The sequence below is a fragment of the Tarenaya hassleriana genome, unplaced genomic scaffold, assembly GCF_000463585.1.
Source record: "Tarenaya hassleriana unplaced genomic scaffold, ASM46358v1 Cleome5, whole genome shotgun sequence".
In the NCBI taxonomy this organism is placed as follows: Eukaryota; Viridiplantae; Streptophyta; class Magnoliopsida; order Brassicales; family Cleomaceae; genus Tarenaya; species Tarenaya hassleriana.
The window spans coordinates 6,104,137-6,121,399 of NW_010967707.1; the positions used below are offsets into that span (position 1 = coordinate 6,104,137).

The window sequence follows — 17,263 nt, forward strand, 5'->3', positions numbered from 1 at the left end:
CTGCTGAACTTCTTCTTCAACCGAGTGGTCTTGAAGGAATCTCGCAATTTCAACGACGGCCATAGATGCATCTTTGCTTTGCTCGATTCTGGTAAAACGATGTCTCAGTGAGAGAATGCTGAAAATATCTTTCTCCCCTTTTCCCTTCTGAAAATATCTCGTGGAATCGAACACTGATGCGACGTCGTTTTATGGTACAACAACTTGCATTTTGTGCTCTAAGAAGCGTGCCGCCAAATCGATGATTTCTTATTTTATCTGAAAAAAAAAATGATTTTTTTTTTTATATTATATAGGTTTAAGATCAATCATACATTTCTTTAAATCCGTAAGTAAATGCATTTTTGTACTATTTGTTTTTTTGTTAAAACATAGAAGAAATTGCAGAGCGTAACGCAACGAAATTACAACCATTAACACAGTCAAAAAATCACTTTTATTTCTGTTAAGGCTTAAATTTATGTAATAGGGTTTAGTTTTAAGGGGGGGATATTTTGAATTTGTAATGCTTGAGAAAATTAAATTCCCGTTAAAAATCTACACTAAAAATATTCAAATTTAATGATAAAAGGCTAAATTAACAAGTATGCACAAACATTTAAAAAAAATTACTGAGATTTTCATGGGCCGTTGAATTTTTGTATCAAGGATGGAACAATTTCATGGGCTATATTTGACTCATTCAAACAAAGCCCAAACAAACCCAAACACCAACAACATAAAATAATGTCCAAAAACTTTATTATATAAAAGACAAATGATATAGTTTACTTGAAAAAACTGAAAAATCCAATTAAATAAATCCGAACCATTTTTTAAAAAAAAATTCTTTCTTAACAAAAACTGAAACCCTAACAAAAAAACACAAACCGAGTCCAATCTATTAACAAAACTAAATGGTATAATCAATCAAAACCCAAAAAAAAAAAAAACAAAATATCCAACGTTATCATGATCTTGAAAACACTGTCATGCAGCAGATTCTATCCCCAGTGCACTTGTATGTACGACAAATCAATCATGAATCATACGACCAATGAATCCAGCTCGTTAATATGACCAAATCTCTCGCCAGTCGCCACCCACTTCCACAACCACAATGCCCATAGACACAGTCAGTACACTCATAAACGGCTTGCTATACAAGAAGAACCACACATGTACACAGACCAAATTCCCACATTTCTGCTCTCAGACCATATTCCCAAAACCAAACCTCATGACCTCGGGCTCGAGGCATGTCAAGACGACGAGAAACCAGCTTCCATCGCTTGCAGGATTGCGGAAGCGTTGAATTTGAAGTTTCTAAGGCTTTTTCCGGGGCCTGTGTCGGGAGGAGGGTTCTCGGGTGCAGGCTTGTTGCTAGCCTGCTGGCTCTCCATTGTTGCTGAGCTGTTCCCTACAGAATTGTGCTTAGCTTTCCACACGCAGAGTGCTGGAAAGAATATGCATAAATAAAGCCCGTCAAAATAACTAATTTTTATGTTTTTTTCCCGAAGATAACGGGAGGAAATTCGGAGACTGACAAAGGGTACTGAGGAAAAACCTTTAAGTGGGACGTCAAGTCTCCGAGTTACAGGAGGCGGGTGCTTTGATATCCACGATTTCAACGATCTGCAGATTTCCGTTAATTTGTTCAGCTCAGTAAAAGTCTAAAACTACCGGAGGTTCAATGGGTTTTCAAACAAAGGGCAATACAACAAACTACTCACGCGAGAAAAGGTGCCACCATGTACAGCTTAAGACCTGTAACTCCACGAGTTATCACCTCGTTGCTCGCTGGCTGAAGATCATCAAGCCGATGCCATGCAATTTCCTGCAAAAACACACAAAAAAAAGTTAGCCATAACCATTAGAGATTCGATAAATTCATTTCAGACTAGATCAGACTATAAGAGTTCTTCGAAGAACATACGCTAATCTCCTTCTTTGTGAGCGGTGCAAAAGCTGTATCATCTTTCACTCCAGCAACGATGTAGAGCCGTACCCTTTGCTGCCCAAATATAAACTCGATGTATTCCTCCTTCTTGAGTAACTCCGAGACATCAAATCCGGTTTCCTCTAAGACCTGTTGCGTAATAAAGAAGACAAGCACAGAACAAGGTGAGCACAAGTATACATCACAACTCAAACAAAGTTTCAAGAGTAGATGGGAAGGTTGAATTGATATTTTAATCAATCATGCATACATAAAGAATTCGATTTCCGATTCACCGCCAACAGAGGCTCAGCCTGTTTCTTTCTATAATTCAGATTGAACCAGAGAAAGTTCAGACTTGCTTTAGCGTGACAGTGCCATTAAACCAAAACTCCAGACCAAAAACAAACCTCTACCAGAGATAACCGATATCTATCGGCGCAAATGTTTTCTGCACAGAATGGAATAGTTTTCACAAAGATTGTTAAATTTCTATCTATCCAACAGCATTTAGTGTACCCTTTTATCCGGAGCATCATAAAAGACGGGAAATTTTATTTTTAAGAGCTTGCAAAACTGAAATTCCTTGTTTAATTATATCTTCATCAACCCAAGCAGGAAGGAAAAAAACTATTGTTTGTAAAATAGGCGCTCACTTCGCGTATAGTACATGCATGGTCTTCCTCATCCTTGCTCTTCTTCCCACGAGGAAAACTCCAGCTTGATCCTTTCCATCCTTTCACTAGCACGCACTGAAATTTGAAAAAAAAAAATCAGAGAACGGGACGAAAAAAAGATACATGATAATCTAAGAGATATCGCTAAGGGGTCGAACCCGTTCGTATGTCTCATCCAGGATGATTGCTCCGGTCACAGGAACACGATACTTGTAAGAAGTGAAGTCTTTGAATATGTCATCGATATGAGCAACATAAGGCCTCAACACATCACAGCTGTTAAACACTAGCAAACGTCAAGGAAAACGTTCTACTCGACAGTATGAGCTCAAAATACAAGCATCATGGTTAAACAACAGGCAGAAAAAGAACGTCTCTGGTAAAACTTCATTGGCCGTAACCATCTCGTAGACCCACTTCGTCTTTAATTTCCATTTCGTGCTCCAAAAAATCATTCGTGCAAGCCACAAGCTAATCTCAGAGATGGTACTTTTCATCACGAAGACGAATATGGGTTTCAAGCCCATATGAACACAGTCCCCACACTTGAAGACAAGCAGCTAAGAGCAAAATCTGTTTCATAACATAGTTTCTAGGATCAGAGAATGCACATCCCCTTGTGCAGATCAAGAGCTATCCATGAGGACAGACATCAAAATGCTAAGAAATTGGTCGGAAAAAGGATACAGAGCGAAGTGAACTCCTTCAAAGTCAGTGATTTCAGAGTTGGATCTTTTTCTACAGAATTATCTTCATAGTACCAATACGCATACTCCACAAGAAACAGAATTCGCTCGAACGATTGCTGATCTTCTTCTGGGACATTCAAAACGAATCGACTGCAAAGAAACTCACCAAATCCCAATAGGTCAACATCACCGAAGATGTAACTGGGCAACCAAACACAGGAAACGAAGAAACCCGGAAGACGAAAAAAGGTCATACCTGCAGAGATCGTCAAGAAGTTCCTTGGAGGGGAGAGAGCCACCGTTGTTCTTCGACGGAGCGCTTGATGACCGATGGAGAGCAGACATGGTTTCTCTGCCTGTATCTCGTTCTGGGTCTTCTTCTTCTCCTCGCCTAACGAATGTCCTAATAACCTAATTACTTAACCAGAGAGGAGCTCTCTCTCACTCTTTCGCTAGATGTTCTTAGTGTGGTTTTTTGTTGGGTGTTGTTTTTTTTTTCCGGCGATTCAGAGAGAGAGGGAGAAGAGAGCTCCCCGAGGAGAAACCTCCGATCGATCTCGGGAGAAGAAGACAGGCGGATTCGAAGAAGAGAGGATTAGGAGAAAGACGAAGCTTTTTGGTAAATCCGATCTCTCGGGTGTGACCCAATTACCCAAATCGGGTGAAAATCCTGCCCGATACTCGCCCAAAATCGACACAAGCTTCACGGATCAGTGCAGTCAGATACACAATCCAACGGGGAAACCCGACATGATCAAACGCAAAAGGCACAAAAAGGAGTAAACCCGATATATCTAGCCATGAACTCGTCTCTCCATGATCAGTGGGGAAATATGCCTTCCCGACTTCAAGGATATGCTCGCCAATGACCAAAAAGAAAAAAAAGAAAAGAAAAGCGAAACAGAGTTGAAACAAACCCTACGGTACAAAATTGAAATTTTCTTGAAGATGTAAATAATGATTTTCAATTGTAATAAATAGTGTGGGGTTTTAAGACTTGTGTTTTGACCAAATCCTGGTGATATATATCCGAACCCTAAATACCTGATTATAACAAAAAACTAGAATAAATAAAATTATCAAATTTTTTCTTTATTATTTTGTATCGTATTTTTAAAAGTAATGCAAATTATATAAAAAAATTCTAATAAATAATTTTTTTTTATTGATAATTAGTGTGTTTTTTGACGAGATATGCTCGTAAGGTTAGCAGCATCCTCGTGTTGTACGAGCTTCAACGGATTTTGATTGATCCGTCCAGACCCAAAATCCACGTTCCGTCCGCGGGGACCCATTTTCTTCTTCTTTTTCAGTTTTGTCTCTGTGCTCATTAATATCATTGCATCACCAGTAAGCTTCTCACTCTCTCTTATCCGTTTCGATTCCATGATTGCGTTGCGCTCTTATGATCTTTCCTACGACTGCTCTGTCGATCACCCATCTACCAATTTCGCCTTTTTCCTGGACTTCAAATCTGCCCACCTTCATGTCATGTTTATCAACTAGCTTGCAGCGATTTCGGTCAAACCCAGATCTACAATTCTTGTAATTTTCACTGATCCGGGTTTTGAATCGTCCATTCGTCGCGGAATTTGTTTAGGGTTTCTCTTTTCCTAGTTGTTTTAGCGGAACGTTATCGAAGTTTGAGAATAATTTTGTGCCGAGCAACCGAACTGATATTGTTATTGCATCAATCAAACAGGCGACTGGCTATTGATTTTGTGTATCAGATATGAGAAAACGACATCCTAAGCCTTCCAATGTGTCGGATCCATCGTCTGTTGTCGCCAAAGAAAGTGGCAACGTTGGTGCAATAAGTCCAAGAAGATCAGGAATTGTGTGGTTGGCTTTGTGTTTGTTGGCATACTCTACTTGGACTGTTTACAATTATCAGCATGTGATTTTGCCACCGCCTCTTAGCTCCGAGCAAGCTGGTAAAAGAGGTTTCTCCGAGGTTGAGGCCATGAAACATGTCGAGGAATTGACACAATTGGGTCCTCACCCTGTCTCTTCTGATGGTCTTGACGATGCAGTCCAGGTTCTGGATGAGTAAACTCGTGTTTTAACGGCTTTTCAGTTTGCCTAAATGTTTATCTCAAATGCCCGGTTGAGCGAGTTTTTTGGGACAGAGTATTTAATCACTTGCATCGTTCAATCTTGCAGTATGTGTTTGAAATGGCCGAGAAAATCAAGAAAACCGCTCACTGGGAGGTTGATGTTGATGTTGAGCTATTCCAAGCTAAGACCGGTGCAAATCGTATGGTCAGTGGCCTGTTTAAGGGGAAAACACTTGCATACTCAGATTTAGGTCACATCATAATAAGAATCTTGCCGAAATATGAATCCGACGCAGGGGAAAACGCGATCCTGGTCTCGTCTCACATCGACACCGTATTTTCAACGTATGTTTCTTAAATCTGGTCACTTGGTGTCATTTTGGTCTACGTTTTTCTGAACCTAAGTTTTGGTTATAGATTGCTGTTTTTGGAACTGTTTATACGGATTGAGCATGATGAAATGTTTATTTGAATGCATCAGCGGAGGGGCTGGAGATTGCAGTTCATGCGTTGCCGTGATGCTGGAACTTGCTCGATCTCTTTCCCAGTGGGCTCACGGGTTCAAGAATTCTGTTATATTCTTGTTTAATACTGGAGAGGAAGAAGGTCTGAGCGGTGCTCATAGCTTTATAACCCAAGTAAGATCTGTCTTCAGATGAAAGATTTGCTTTTTAATGCTTCGAGTTCTTGCAAATTTATTGTATGGTTTCCATTCATATGACTTAATTTGGTCTGACGCCGATCAAGAGTTGGAAGTTTCTGATTCATGTAGCGATTTACTAATGCAGCATCCGTTGAATTCCACAATACGTTTAGCTCTCGATTTGGAGGCCATGGGTGTCGGCGGAAAGTCGGCCATTTTTCAGGTACAGTTACTTTCTGCAGCGCCTTTCGTCAGGAAAAATACAAAATATTTGAAACCTGTTCCCATGGTAAGAGTGAAGTTTTTTAAGAAAATTTGCACTTATTAACGAGATGAATCCTCTGCTATAGTGTAAAGACTAGCTTCTTGTTGTTTATGTTTTTCGTGGACCTTGATTCTTTTTCTCTGGGAACTCAACTATGACGGGATCACACTTCTATTAAGATATCCTTCTGATTTCTTGAGATGTTAACATCTTCTTTTAGGCTGGTCCGGATCCATGGGCTATCGAGAACTTTGCCTCGGTGGCGAAATACCCATCTGGACAGATCATTGGACAGGCATGTACACTCAAACCAGGTTTTAATTTTTTTTTGGACCGCCTTGTTCTGATACATATAAAAATAACTTCTATATGCAGGATCTTTTTGCTTCCGGAGTCATAAAATCTTCTACCGATTTCCAAGTTTACCAGGAGGTTTCTGGTCTGTCGGGATTGGACTTTGCGTATGCCGATAACACTGCAGTTTATCACACCAAGGTCTTCACTTTAATTTTTTTCTCTCGTTTTCTCCTTTTTCATGATGCCATTTTAGTTGAGCAATAATCTTCTCTTGTTTTTCAGAATGATAAAATCGAGCTTTTGAAGCCGGGATCTCTTCAGCATCTGGGAGAAAATGTACTTGCTTTTCTTATTCGGGCCGCTTCATCTTCTAATCTTCCAAATAACAAGGAATTACAAGGAGAGGAGAAATCGAATCCCGACTCTGCTATATATTTCGACATTTTGGTAAATTCAGATCCCATTAATCTGTTGTTAGTTTTATCCTTTGCATGTCTTCCTCTGTCTCTTCTGACCTTTACGCTGACCCGACGATGCGTTTACCTCGTTTTGATGCCAAATCTCAGGGAAAATATATGGTTGTATACCGGCAGAGTTTCGGGACGATGCTACATAATTCAGTAATCATGCAATCGCTTCTTATATTGGTTACGTCCTTGTTCATGGGTGGTTATTCAGCGGTTATCTCGCTACTTTTGTCGTGTTTGAGTATTATCTTCGCATTGATATTCTCAGTAGCCTTCTCAGTCTCTGTGGCCTTCATCCTACCGCTGATATCTTCATCACCCGTGCCATTTGCTTCACACCCATGGCTTGCGGTTGGATTGTTTGTCTCGCCTTCGATTTTGGGGTCTATAACTGGTCAGCATTTGACTTTCCTCTTGCTTCAGAAAAACGCGTCGAGAGTATATTCAAAGAGAAAGCAACTCTCCCCCGTCGTACGGGCTGATTTGGCCAAGCTAGATGCTGAAAGATGGTTGTTCAAAGCTGGTTCCATCCAGTGGCTTGTTCTTCTGGCTTTGGGGACCTACTATAAAATTGGATCGGCTTATTTGGCTCTCGTTTGGCTCGTACCGCCTGCATTTGCGTGTAAGTCGACCCTTACTTCATATATTTCCAGTTTCAAGAATATTCTTCTTGTAGATCTTAGTTGACTATTCCATTTAAAACGTGTAAAAACGTTTTCCAGTTGAGGGCATGTCAGATTCTTTCCTTGGATGCTGTCCTCTTTTTATTTTGAAGTATATGAAGTTTACATAGAGAGTAAATGGAGCAAGTCTTGATTCAGTTTTGATGTCCAGATGGATTGCTCGAGGCGACTTTAACTCCTGCTCGATTGCCGAGGCCTCTCAAATTTGTAACACTCCTCTTCGGGTTGGCGGTTCCGGTTTTAGTTTCCTCAGCCAGTTTTATCCGCTTAGCTGGCACGATGATCGGGATGCTCATCCGTTTTGACAGGTAAATCGACTAGATTCTCTTACCGGAAACTTTGGTAGGACGAATGTATTCCCTAATCTATGTCATTCTATTCAATTAAAACGGCTTAACAATTTATGCTTAGAACAGCGAGAGACGGGTTTTACTTTATCTGAAATCAACATAAAACTGATCTGTGCTAAATAAATACACGAAAAAACATTCGTTTACCGTTAGTATCAAAGAAAAGAATCGACGGTGCTCCGGAGTGCTTTCTTGTTCTGCGTCAAGTGAGATTAAATTTCTCCTGTTTCGGGTTATTTGTTCATGTAGGAACCCAGGTGGGACTCCAGAATGGCTCGGGAGCGTCATGGTCGCTGTTATTATCGCTACTTTCGTTACTCTGACAATGGTTTATCTACTGTCTTATGTCCATCACTCGGGTACGTGCCATTGAAGAAGCAAAATTATGCAACCGAGATCACGTTTTTTTGACGAAGCAAGATTGATTCCTTTGTAACATTTTTTTTGTCCAGGTGCAAAAAGATCGGTCGTGGCCATGTTGTGCATTATAACCGGCCTCTCTCTCGCACTTGTGTCTTCCGGTACTATTCCTGCTTTTACCGAGGATACTGCAAGAGCGGTAAATGTAAGTTCAACGGATACTTTTCTTTACCAGAAGTAGATTTCGCTCTCTATCCCGGGGGTTTTCTGTTCCAATTCATCGTCTTACGGAATGACAGGTAGTGCATGTCGTGGATACAACGAAAGGGCAAGATCCGATCTCCTACGTATCGCTGTTCTCGTACACACCCGGAAACTTGAACATGGAAGCTGAGAAGATCGGAGAAGGGTTCACATGTGGCAAGGAGAGAAACACCGATTTCGTAGGCTTTGAAGCTACATACAGCTGCGTGACCGAGGAAGGTGCTGGCGTCGGGTGGGACGAGGGCAATATTCCAACGATGCGTGTCTTAGACGACGACGCCTCAGGAGTGTCGATCGACACCAGAGGCTCATCCCGTTGGGTTCTCGCCATTAACATGGAGGAAATCGAAGATTTTACACTGGAAGGTATGTATGCATGTATATATCAAAAAACACAACTCTGAAGCTGATGCCTGACTAGAAAAGTTCACCGTAATGATACAGCTGAGGACGAAGTGCTGGTTCCACGGGGCGGCAAAAAGGCCAGCGTCGATGGATGGCATACGGTTCAATTCGCGGGAGGGCGAAAAGCGCCGAGGCGATTTGTCCTTAGGGTTTTGAAGGGAAGAAAGGGGGAAGAGTCCGAACCCGAGAAGAGGAAGAAGCGGCCGCTCTTGAAACTCAGGACGGATTTCAACCGAGCGACGCCAAAAGTCGAAGACGTCCTGCGGAAACTTCCCCCGTGGTGCTCCTTGTTCGGGAAATCGACTTCGCCCTATACGCTGGCTTTTCTCGCTTCTCTTCCTGCCGGCATCTTAGGATAGACGCAGCCTTTCGTAGTTCTGTTCTTTGCCATTGAAATTTATTCAGACTGGTTATACATACATTACCCATAACGACTTGCAGCGAACAGTGACAAAAAGTTTCGGTTTTATCGGAAAAAAAATGTTATTTTTTTTTTGTAACTGAGCTTACGTGATACTATCGGAAATTAGGGAGGGTGTTTCGGTACAGTTTTTCAAAATCGAATCGTATCGAACCAAAAAATTTTGATACTGTTGTTAAATTGAACCGTTTAAAATTCTTAAATTGAACCGTTTAGGAACGATATTTTTTAATTAAACCAAACTTTTGCGAACCGAGCGGATCCATTCACTTACCTCATGGTTACAAAATCTTCTAAGCAAAAAAAAAAAAAAAAAAAAAAAAACTCGCTTCTCTTCCTGCCGGCATCTTAGGATAGACGCAGCCTTTCGTAGTTCTGTTCTTTGCCATTGAAATTTATTCAGACTGGTTATACATACATTACCCATAACGACTTGCAGCGAACAGTGACAAAAAGTTTCGGTTTTATCGGAAAAAAAATGTTATTTTTTTTTTGTAACTGAGCTTACGTGATACTATCGGAAATTAGGGAGGGTGTTTCGGTACAGTTTTTCAAAATCGAATCGTATCGAACCAAAAAATTTTGATACTGTTGTTAAATTGAACCGTTTAAAATTCTTAAATTGAACCGTTTAGGAACGATATTTTTTAATTAAACCAAACTTTTGCGAACCGAGCGGATCCATTCACTTACCTCATGGTTACAAAATCTTCTAAGAAAAAAAAAAAAAAAAAATAGTAAACGAGTCCGATTACATAGCCATTTTTCTTTATTTCTTTTTTTAAAATGGTATATGTCTACATATTGAAAATGTATTGGTAATAAACATTTCCAATTTCGGTTCGATTAATTTTCAGCATAAGAAAAAATTTTACTCATTCAGATTTTGTGTGAGTTTTTGTTTTATTGCAATTGAGTTTGGAATCCATTTGTATTTAAAAAAATATTTATGTTAAGAAAATCATTTTTATTTGATTTGTATTCCAGGTTACTTTATTTTAAAAAATTCTATCCATATTAATTTTACATCGGGAAAAAATTATATTTATCCCAATTGATTTATGGAATTTACATATCCATATAAAGTATAAACCATTACCAATTATATATCGTTCTCGTCGTCCGTTACAATAAGAAATAAATAAAATTCCAAAGTTGGCCTTCTCTTCACAATTCACAATATAACAGCGCCAACGGGAAGAGCTCCTTCTATCTCCGTACCTGGAGACTCGGTACCATCGCCGTCTCTTTAGAACTAAAATTTACCCAATTAAATTGATTAAAAAAAAACCTAATTTCTCAATTGTCAGCTCCTTGGATTTTGTTGCGAAAGATCCCACATTTCCCAGTCTCGAAGAGATGAACTGATAACAGATAATAATCATTAGAAAAGGAAGTGAAGTGGCGCAGAGGAAGTGATTCTTCGACGGATTAATGGCGTGCATGAAGCTGGGCTCGAAATCCGAAGTGTTTCATCTCGACGGCCGAACCTGGTCATTCCTTGTTCTTCGATTTTCATTTCTTTTTAAATTTCTTCTGATTTTTTTAATCGAATTTGGAAGCGTGCGGTGTTCTATATTTTCACGTGATTTGTTTCATCACCTGCTTGAACGTGACGTCTTGTGATGATCTGGAGGATGAACAATCGTCGCGAATCCGAGCAATTTTCCGTTGATTATGAAAATTTTCGCCGATTATTTATCTGGGCATTGTGTTATATTTGCAATCTGGGTTTTAGCAGCATAGTTGATAATATCACTATTACGATGTTTCAGCCATTTTCAGTAATCAGTCTCTGTTGATTTGAGAACCCTAATGCTGGGAACAAAATGTTTTCACAGGTTGTGTTCAACAGGGCTTCAAACGGATGTCGTGATCCAAGTGGAGGAGACGACATTCCATCTGCATAAGGTATAAGATCTCAGCTAAGCTTCATGCCCTTTCATCAGTTTCTACTTAAAATTTCACCCACAATTCACAGTGTTGCGACTTTCGTCGTCGTTTTCGTTGTGTCTCCGATCAGTTTCCGCTGCTATCGAGAAGCGGGTTTCTGGAAAATCTTCTCGCCGAATACGATAACGATCGTGTTCTTCAGCTTGATGACATTCCCGGTGGAGCCAGAGCCTTCCTGCTTGTGGCTAAGTTCTGCTATGGTGTAAGGATTGAGGTCACAGCTTCGAATGTTGTCAGTCTCAGATGTGCGGCAGAGTACCTTCGAATGAGTGAGGACTATGGAGAAGGCAACCTCGTGTCTCAAACCGAGAATTTCCTCGACGAGATCTTTGCAAGCTGGAACGGTTCGATCAAAGCCCTCGAATCTTGCGAAGAAGTGTTATCTGCTGCCGAAGAATGTAGTATCGTCTCGAGATGCATCGCTTCTTTGGCCATGAAGGCTTGTGCTGACCCGGTTCTGTTCGGCTGGCCGATGTCAGGAGGATCAGAAGGAACTGTCTTTTGGAACGGAATACGGACAACGGCCAAGCCGCCTTCCGTGAACGAAGACTGGTGGTTCGACGATGTGTCATTCCTTAAGTTCCGGTTTTACAAGAGGTTCATCGAGGAGGTTGAATCCAGAGGCATGAAACCGGAGAAAGTAACAGGGTCGATAATGCACTACACGAAACGAAATCTGCCGCTGCTCGGTAGTAACCGGCAATCTTGCTCTGAGAATGGAACCTTTACGGATACTTACTCGACACTTGCCTCGTCTCCGGTACACGAGGATCAGAGAACTCTCCTCGAGGAAATCGTGGAGATTCTCCCGAGCGAGAAGAGTGTCACACCAACCAAGTTCCTTCTCAGGCTTCTCCGAACATCCATGGTTCTACACACAAACCCGGCCTGTCAAGAAAATCTAGAGAGAAAAATCGGCGCCCAGTTAGACCAAGCTGCTCTCGAAGATCTTCTGTTACCGAATATGGGGTACTCGGCCGAAACCCTCTACGATGTAGACCGTGTCCAGCGGATTCTTGACCATTTCATGTTGGCCGACCATGATACATCCGATCTGTCGAATTACATAGTCGAAGAGAGCCAATTGCTCGGTGGTTCTCATCCTCTTACGCCGGTGACGATGGTTGCCAATCTTATAGATTGCTACTTAGCAGAGGTGGCCTCTGATGTTAACCTGAAGGTCTCCAAATTTCAAGAACTCGGTGCTATAATCCCGGAATATGCCAGGCCGCTGGACGATGGAATATACCGTGCCATCGATATATATCTCAAGGTAAAATTATTATCATTTTCAGATATGACGAACTGAATTGTGAATAACTGTTGCATTTGTTCCGAGCAGGCGCATCCATGGATGACGGATTCCGAGAGGGAGCAGCTGTGTCGGCTCATGAACTGCCAGAAACTGTCGCTGGAAGCGTGCACGCACGCCGCTCAGAACGAGCGTTTACCGCTGAGAGTCATCGTGCAGGTCCTCTTCTTTGAACAGCTTCGGCTCAGGACATCGGTAGCAGGATGGATCTTTGTCTCGGACAACATCAACGACGTCAACCCGAGCGGGAATCTCGGGCTAGCGAGAGCTAACGTCGTAGGGGTAAACGAGATGAGAGAGCGCGTGTATGAGTTGGAGAAGGAGTGCTTGAACATGAAGCAAGATCTTGAGAAGATTGTGAAGACGAAGGGAGGATGGAACATCTTCTGCAAGAGATTTGGGTTCAGGTCCAAGACAAGGACTTCACCCTGTGACAAAGGAGGAGCTGCTCTAATCCATGGTGAAACCAGAGGTTAATCGTTGTTAAAAGACATGCGAGCCATTAGGTTGTGAAATCTGTCCTAAGTTCTTTCTTCCCCCTTTTATTTTATTTTAAAAAAAATGTTTTTTTTTCCGGTGTTGTCGGAAACAAGATGCGATCTTTGTCGATTTTCTGTTGGGACAATTGCTATGACTAATTTGTTAATTTTGGCTAGACGTGACTTTTTATTTTTTCATGAAAAATTATATTTATAACATGAACTAATTCCGTACATACATATATATATACACACACACGAAGCTTGAGGGAACTAAACATGTGTAGAAGATATTTGAAATATCCATACATATATATATATATATCACATTATTTAAATATGCATAATAGATTGTTGAGTGGTAAATGGACTTTGAGTGTCTTATTATGCATACAAATTAAGTTATATTTTTTAAAGATTTTGAGGTTCGAACCCATAGAATTACACATGAATAGAAAAATAATGACATTGCAATTGGTCTATCTATTACATGTTGCCGTAATTTTGAGATATTTCGATGGCTAAGAATAGGAATGTCTCATGCTCCTATAATAATTTTGAAATTTGAATTACATGGACAAACATTGAAACATTAATTATATATATACATGCAAGTTAGGGTTCGATGGATAACAAAATACTCCCCTAATTATCTATTAAAATTAAAACAGATTCAAAATTTTGAAAATTATATATCATATCATGATATTATTATTAGATAAAGCAGAACCTAAAACAATATAAAATATTGAAAATTGTTTCTTAAATATTCCGTGAACTAGTTTAAACATTATCAGTGGTAACGTTTTTGTTTACTTGGGTTAGGTTTCTGATTCGGTTTGGATATTCCGGTTTAGTAAGATCGTAGCAAACCGTAATCGGTTTAATGTCGAACAAAAGCCGTAATCTCAATCTCTCTCTCTCTCTCGTACACAGACGATCGGGGCGTGAAAATGTCGAAGAAGAACAAGGCATCGTCTATGTCTCTCGACCAATTTGTCTCCACCATGGCTCCGCTTATTGACATGGAGAAGGTTCTCTCTATCAACTTCTTTTGCTCTGATTCTACACTTCGTACTGTACTAAGCTATGGCAGCGGCTTCAATGGTGGAATATGTAGCCATAAATTAATTTCTCGTTCGTAGGTATCATTCTCGAGTAAAGAGTATAATCACTTGAAACGAAACAAGCTTGTGAGTTGTGTCTGTTGATTCCTTGTGTTTTAGCACTTGATGTTGAGTCTTTTGTTTGTGTACATTTCAGGAGGCTGAGATATCGGCGTCGTTAAGCACGGGGGCCTCAAGGAATCTGGGTACTGCTCAGAAGAAGGGCACTACGATGCTTAATTTGAAATGTGTTGATGCTCAGGTTCAATTTCATGTTCGATTTATCCGATTCCTATCTGTCTTTTGAGTTCGTTTTCTTAGTGGGTCTCTATCAAATTGTCTGCAAGTTCTGGTTATTTCTGGAACTGTTGGCTACTGATTTCTAGCCCCAGAATTGATCGTGAGATGCATTGAGTTGGTATGTCACACTCGGAGGAATTGTAGGAAATTTGATTACACATTGAAACGGATAGAGTTGGGTATGACTGGTTATTTTGCTGCGTTGCCTTCGTGATACAAGTATGAACAATGCCGCGGGTTTGTAAGAACTGATAATCTGGTTTTCATGCTTTTGCTCACTGTAACAGACCGGGCTGATGGGGAAAACTCTCTTGGAGTTTCAGTCCAACAAAGGAGATGTTCTTCCTGCTCACAAGGTAAAAACTGTACAAAAAACTGGATGGAGAGGAAAACAAGTTACCTTGCCGAGCTGGTCCCTTCTAGTTATAGTTTCATCTTGAGTTACTCAAGTAGACAAGAAGAGTATGCTTACCTGTTTATGCCCTTGTTGCTGAAGTTCAATTGGTTTGCGCGCATTTCCCATGATAGTTGTTTTATAAGGAGAAGATTGTTTTAAGACATTAGTCGGTGTCGTTGACAATTATTGCATGAATGAGTTTCTTCATATTCTCACTTTTAATTGTCTGTAGAATTAAGAAGTAATCGCGAAGGTTCTAATTGAAAATTAGACTCCGTTTCAGATGTAAAAGTCTTCACGCTGAAATTTGTTATCCTCAAGAAAGCTTGAAGGTTCTAACTGACAATTGGACTTGGATTCATTTGAGAACTTCTGTCTTCATACTGAAGTTTCTTTCTCACACATGCTAACACCCTGTGAAACTCCAACATCTTAAATTCACTTTAACAGTTCTCAGATCAGAATTAAAGTTGATGTTCCCGCCCATAAATGCGTGTATCTTCTGTTAATCTTTTACATTCGTCTAATGCAGTTTAGCAACCATGATGTGGTCGTTTTAAAACTTAACAAAGCCGATCTTGGCTCCCCTGCTCTGGCACAAGGAGTAGTTTATCGGTTAAAGGTAATTATCATTGAAATGTGTATACATTTGTTAGTGAGTCCAATGTATGTCTGGAAAGTGGAAACCCAAGATCTAATGTTTTTATCAAATAGGACTCGTCAATAACCGTTGCTTTTGATGACATCCCAGAAGAGGGACTGTCTAGCCCCCTACGTTTGGAAAAAGTTGCAAATGAGGTATCCTTGCTTTCCTTCATATAGTTTATATGGTTCTCATAACTGCATCTGGGGTATGTCATCTACAGAATGCATTTCTTTCCTTTTTTTAATACATTTTAAGATTATTTTACATTTTCAATTATCATCTTCTCACATGGGATTTAGAATCATGCCGTATTTTTAGATTACATTCTGCCAAAAGTCTCTTGATTATCATTTACCAACATTTGATGTAGGTGACATATCGTAGAATGAAGGATACCTTGATACAGCTAAGCAAAGGTGTGCAAAAGGGACCCGCTTCTGATTTGGTCCCTATCTTATTTGGTGAAAGACCTCCGACCATGTCCAAGAAGGATGTTAAATTCAGTCTGTTTAACAAGAACCTTGACCATTCCCAGGTAAGTTTGCCTGTATGCACTAATCTCTTGCATTTTGTAACTAACTTTCTCAGCCCGTCTTAAACACTTGATTAAATCTATTTTCTTTTTGTTCAAGAAAGATGCGATTTCAAAGGCCTTGTCATCAAAGGATGTATTCTTACTTCATGGTCCTCCTGGAACTGGAAAGACCACAACAGTTGTGGAAATTATCTTGCAAGAAGTCAAACGTGGTTCAAAGATTCTTGCTTGTGCTGCTTCAAATATTGCAGTGGACAACCTTGTTGAGCGACTTGTTCCCCACAGGTACTTTTTTAGCATTTTGGTTTAAGTTAACAGATTGATAAACTTGGATCTATTCAGGATGAATGAATTTAGTAGTTGTACCTTGAAAAAATACAGTGACCTCAACTACAAATATCCATAGCATTTTTTTTAATAATCCTATTCTGCACATGGATTTACGCCCTCTTTTACTTCTGCCACTAAATCTGTGCATTTTAATCTCAGACAATCAGCTGATGAGTCAGAATCTTATTTGAATCAATTGTTATTTTGTTTCATCTGTTTATCTTTTGACATGGTTCCACTTACTGGGGACCTTTTATGTTGCCTCTGATTCTGTTTTTTTAGAGTAAAGCTGGTGAGGGTAGGACATCCTGCACGGCTATTACCTCAAGTACTGGATAGTGCTTTGGACGCACAGGTATGCAAAACAACAATCTATGCTGCGATTAGAAATGCTAATTATAACTCTTCTGAATAGCAACTTGTAAGTGTAATCTTAATTGACGGACAATTTTCACGGTTCCGTGATTTTTTTTTTCACTCTTTCAGTACCTTCGAATGAGTGAGGACTATGGAGAAGGCAACCTCGTGTCTCAAACCGAGAATTTCCTCGACGAGATCTTTGCAAGCTGGAACGGTTCGATCAAAGCCCTCGAATCTTGCGAAGAAGTGTTATCTGCTGCCGAAGAATGTAGTATCGTCTCGAGATGCATCGCTTCTTTGGCCATGAAGGCTTGTGCTGACCCGGTTCTGTTCGGCTGGGCGGTGGCCG

General features: G+C 40.3%; 4 protein-coding genes across 9 annotated transcripts in view; 3 read left to right on the forward strand and 1 right to left on the reverse strand.

The window, feature by feature from the left end:
• Window positions 1-923: 923 nt before the first annotated feature.
• LOC104827300 (mRNA-decapping enzyme subunit 2-like) lies at window positions 924-4,201 on the reverse strand. The gene is made up of 8 exons (XM_010560453.2): window positions 3,541-4,201; window positions 3,283-3,434; window positions 2,754-2,881; window positions 2,575-2,670; window positions 1,916-2,068; window positions 1,713-1,816; window positions 1,547-1,614; window positions 924-1,435 (listed from the first exon to the last, which is right to left on the reverse strand). The coding sequence occupies exons 1-8, from the start codon at window positions 3,627-3,629 to the stop codon at window positions 1,242-1,244; spliced, it is 984 nt and encodes a 327-aa protein (XP_010558755.1). The 5' UTR covers window positions 3,630-4,201; the 3' UTR covers window positions 924-1,241.
• A 321-nt stretch (window positions 4,202-4,522) lies between these two features.
• LOC104827301 (endoplasmic reticulum metallopeptidase 1) lies at window positions 4,523-10,003 on the forward strand. 4 transcript variants are annotated; one of them, XM_010560457.1, is made up of 14 exons: window positions 4,523-4,634; window positions 4,987-5,322; window positions 5,448-5,686; window positions 5,823-5,979; window positions 6,130-6,207; window positions 6,470-6,544; window positions 6,625-6,744; window positions 6,829-6,993; window positions 7,113-7,635; window positions 7,848-8,004; window positions 8,296-8,405; window positions 8,499-8,611; window positions 8,706-9,036; window positions 9,115-9,584. In XM_010560457.1, the coding sequence occupies exons 2-14, from the start codon at window positions 5,017-5,019 to the stop codon at window positions 9,432-9,434; spliced, it is 2,694 nt and encodes an 897-aa protein (XP_010558759.1). In that variant the 5' UTR covers window positions 4,523-4,634; window positions 4,987-5,016; the 3' UTR covers window positions 9,435-9,584. The 4 variants fall into 4 exon arrangements, with proteins under 4 accessions (XP_010558759.1, XP_010558757.1, XP_010558758.1 ...); XM_010560455.1 differs by lacking the exon at window positions 4,523-4,634 and adding an exon at window positions 9,849-10,003 and having other exon boundaries at window positions 4,641-5,322; window positions 9,115-9,429; XM_010560456.1 differs by lacking the exon at window positions 4,523-4,634 and adding an exon at window positions 4,641-4,829.
• A 658-nt stretch (window positions 10,004-10,661) lies between these two features.
• Window positions 10,662-13,418, forward strand: LOC104827304 (putative BTB/POZ domain-containing protein At5g13600). 2 transcript variants are annotated; one of them, XM_010560461.1, is made up of 5 exons: window positions 10,662-10,728; window positions 10,807-10,989; window positions 11,338-11,407; window positions 11,520-12,722; window positions 12,792-13,418. In XM_010560461.1, exons 2-5 carry the CDS (start codon window positions 10,931-10,933, stop codon window positions 13,236-13,238), a joined length of 1,779 nt encoding a protein of 592 aa, XP_010558763.1. In that variant the 5' UTR covers window positions 10,662-10,728; window positions 10,807-10,930; the 3' UTR covers window positions 13,239-13,418. The 2 variants fall into 2 exon arrangements, with proteins under 2 accessions (XP_010558763.1, XP_010558762.1); XM_010560460.1 differs by having other exon boundaries at window positions 10,701-10,989.
• A 744-nt stretch (window positions 13,419-14,162) lies between these two features.
• The window catches only part of LOC104827302 (DNA-binding protein SMUBP-2), a 6,060-nt gene continuing 2,959 nt past the window's right edge, over window positions 14,163-17,263 (forward strand). Inside the window, exons 1-8 of one of the 2 annotated variants that reach the window (XM_010560458.1) lie at window positions 14,163-14,274; window positions 14,504-14,608; window positions 14,934-15,002; window positions 15,576-15,665; window positions 15,758-15,841; window positions 16,060-16,224; window positions 16,322-16,509; window positions 16,837-16,909. In XM_010560458.1, coding sequence (XP_010558760.1) covers window positions 14,194-14,274; window positions 14,504-14,608; window positions 14,934-15,002; window positions 15,576-15,665; window positions 15,758-15,841; window positions 16,060-16,224; window positions 16,322-16,509; window positions 16,837-16,909 — 855 coding nt within the window. In that variant the 5' untranslated portion in view covers window positions 14,163-14,193. Of the gene's footprint in view, window positions 14,275-14,503; window positions 14,609-14,642; window positions 14,826-14,933; window positions 15,003-15,575; window positions 15,666-15,757; window positions 15,842-16,059; window positions 16,225-16,321; window positions 16,510-16,836; window positions 16,910-17,263 lie in introns of those variants that run through there. The other variant, XM_010560459.2, reaches the window with a different exon arrangement.

What these genes read in the sequence shown, in the direction of transcription:
- LOC104827300 (XM_010560453.2), bottom strand. Translation starts at nt 3,629, where the DNA reads ATGTCTGCTCTCCATCGGTCATCAAGCGCTCCGTCGAAGAACAACGGT. An exon ending in TCACAAAGAAGGAGATTAGC is followed by an intron (nt 1,817 to 1,915) that starts GTATGTTCTTCG and finishes GTGTTTTTGCAG; the next exon opens with GAAATTGCATGGCATCGGCT. An exon ending in ACTTGACGTCCCACTTAAAG is followed by an intron (nt 1,436 to 1,546) that starts GTTTTTCCTCAG and finishes TATTCTTTCCAG; the next exon opens with CACTCTGCGTGTGGAAAGCT.
- LOC104827301 (XM_010560457.1), top strand. Translation starts at nt 5,017, where the DNA reads ATGAGAAAACGACATCCTAAGCCTTCCAATGTGTCGGATCCATCGTCT. An exon ending in CTATATATTTCGACATTTTG is followed by an intron (nt 6,994 to 7,112) that starts GTAAATTCAGAT and finishes GCCAAATCTCAG; the next exon opens with GGAAAATATATGGTTGTATA. An exon ending in CGTACCGCCTGCATTTGCGT is followed by an intron (nt 7,636 to 7,847) that starts GTAAGTCGACCC and finishes TTTGATGTCCAG; the next exon opens with ATGGATTGCTCGAGGCGACT.
- LOC104827304 (XM_010560461.1), top strand. Translation starts at nt 10,931, where the DNA reads ATGGCGTGCATGAAGCTGGGCTCGAAATCCGAAGTGTTTCATCTCGAC. An exon ending in CATCTCGACGGCCGAACCTG is followed by an intron (nt 10,990 to 11,337) that starts GTCATTCCTTGT and finishes ATGTTTTCACAG; the next exon opens with GTTGTGTTCAACAGGGCTTC. An exon ending in CGACATTCCATCTGCATAAG is followed by an intron (nt 11,408 to 11,519) that starts GTATAAGATCTC and finishes GTCTCCGATCAG; the next exon opens with TTTCCGCTGCTATCGAGAAG.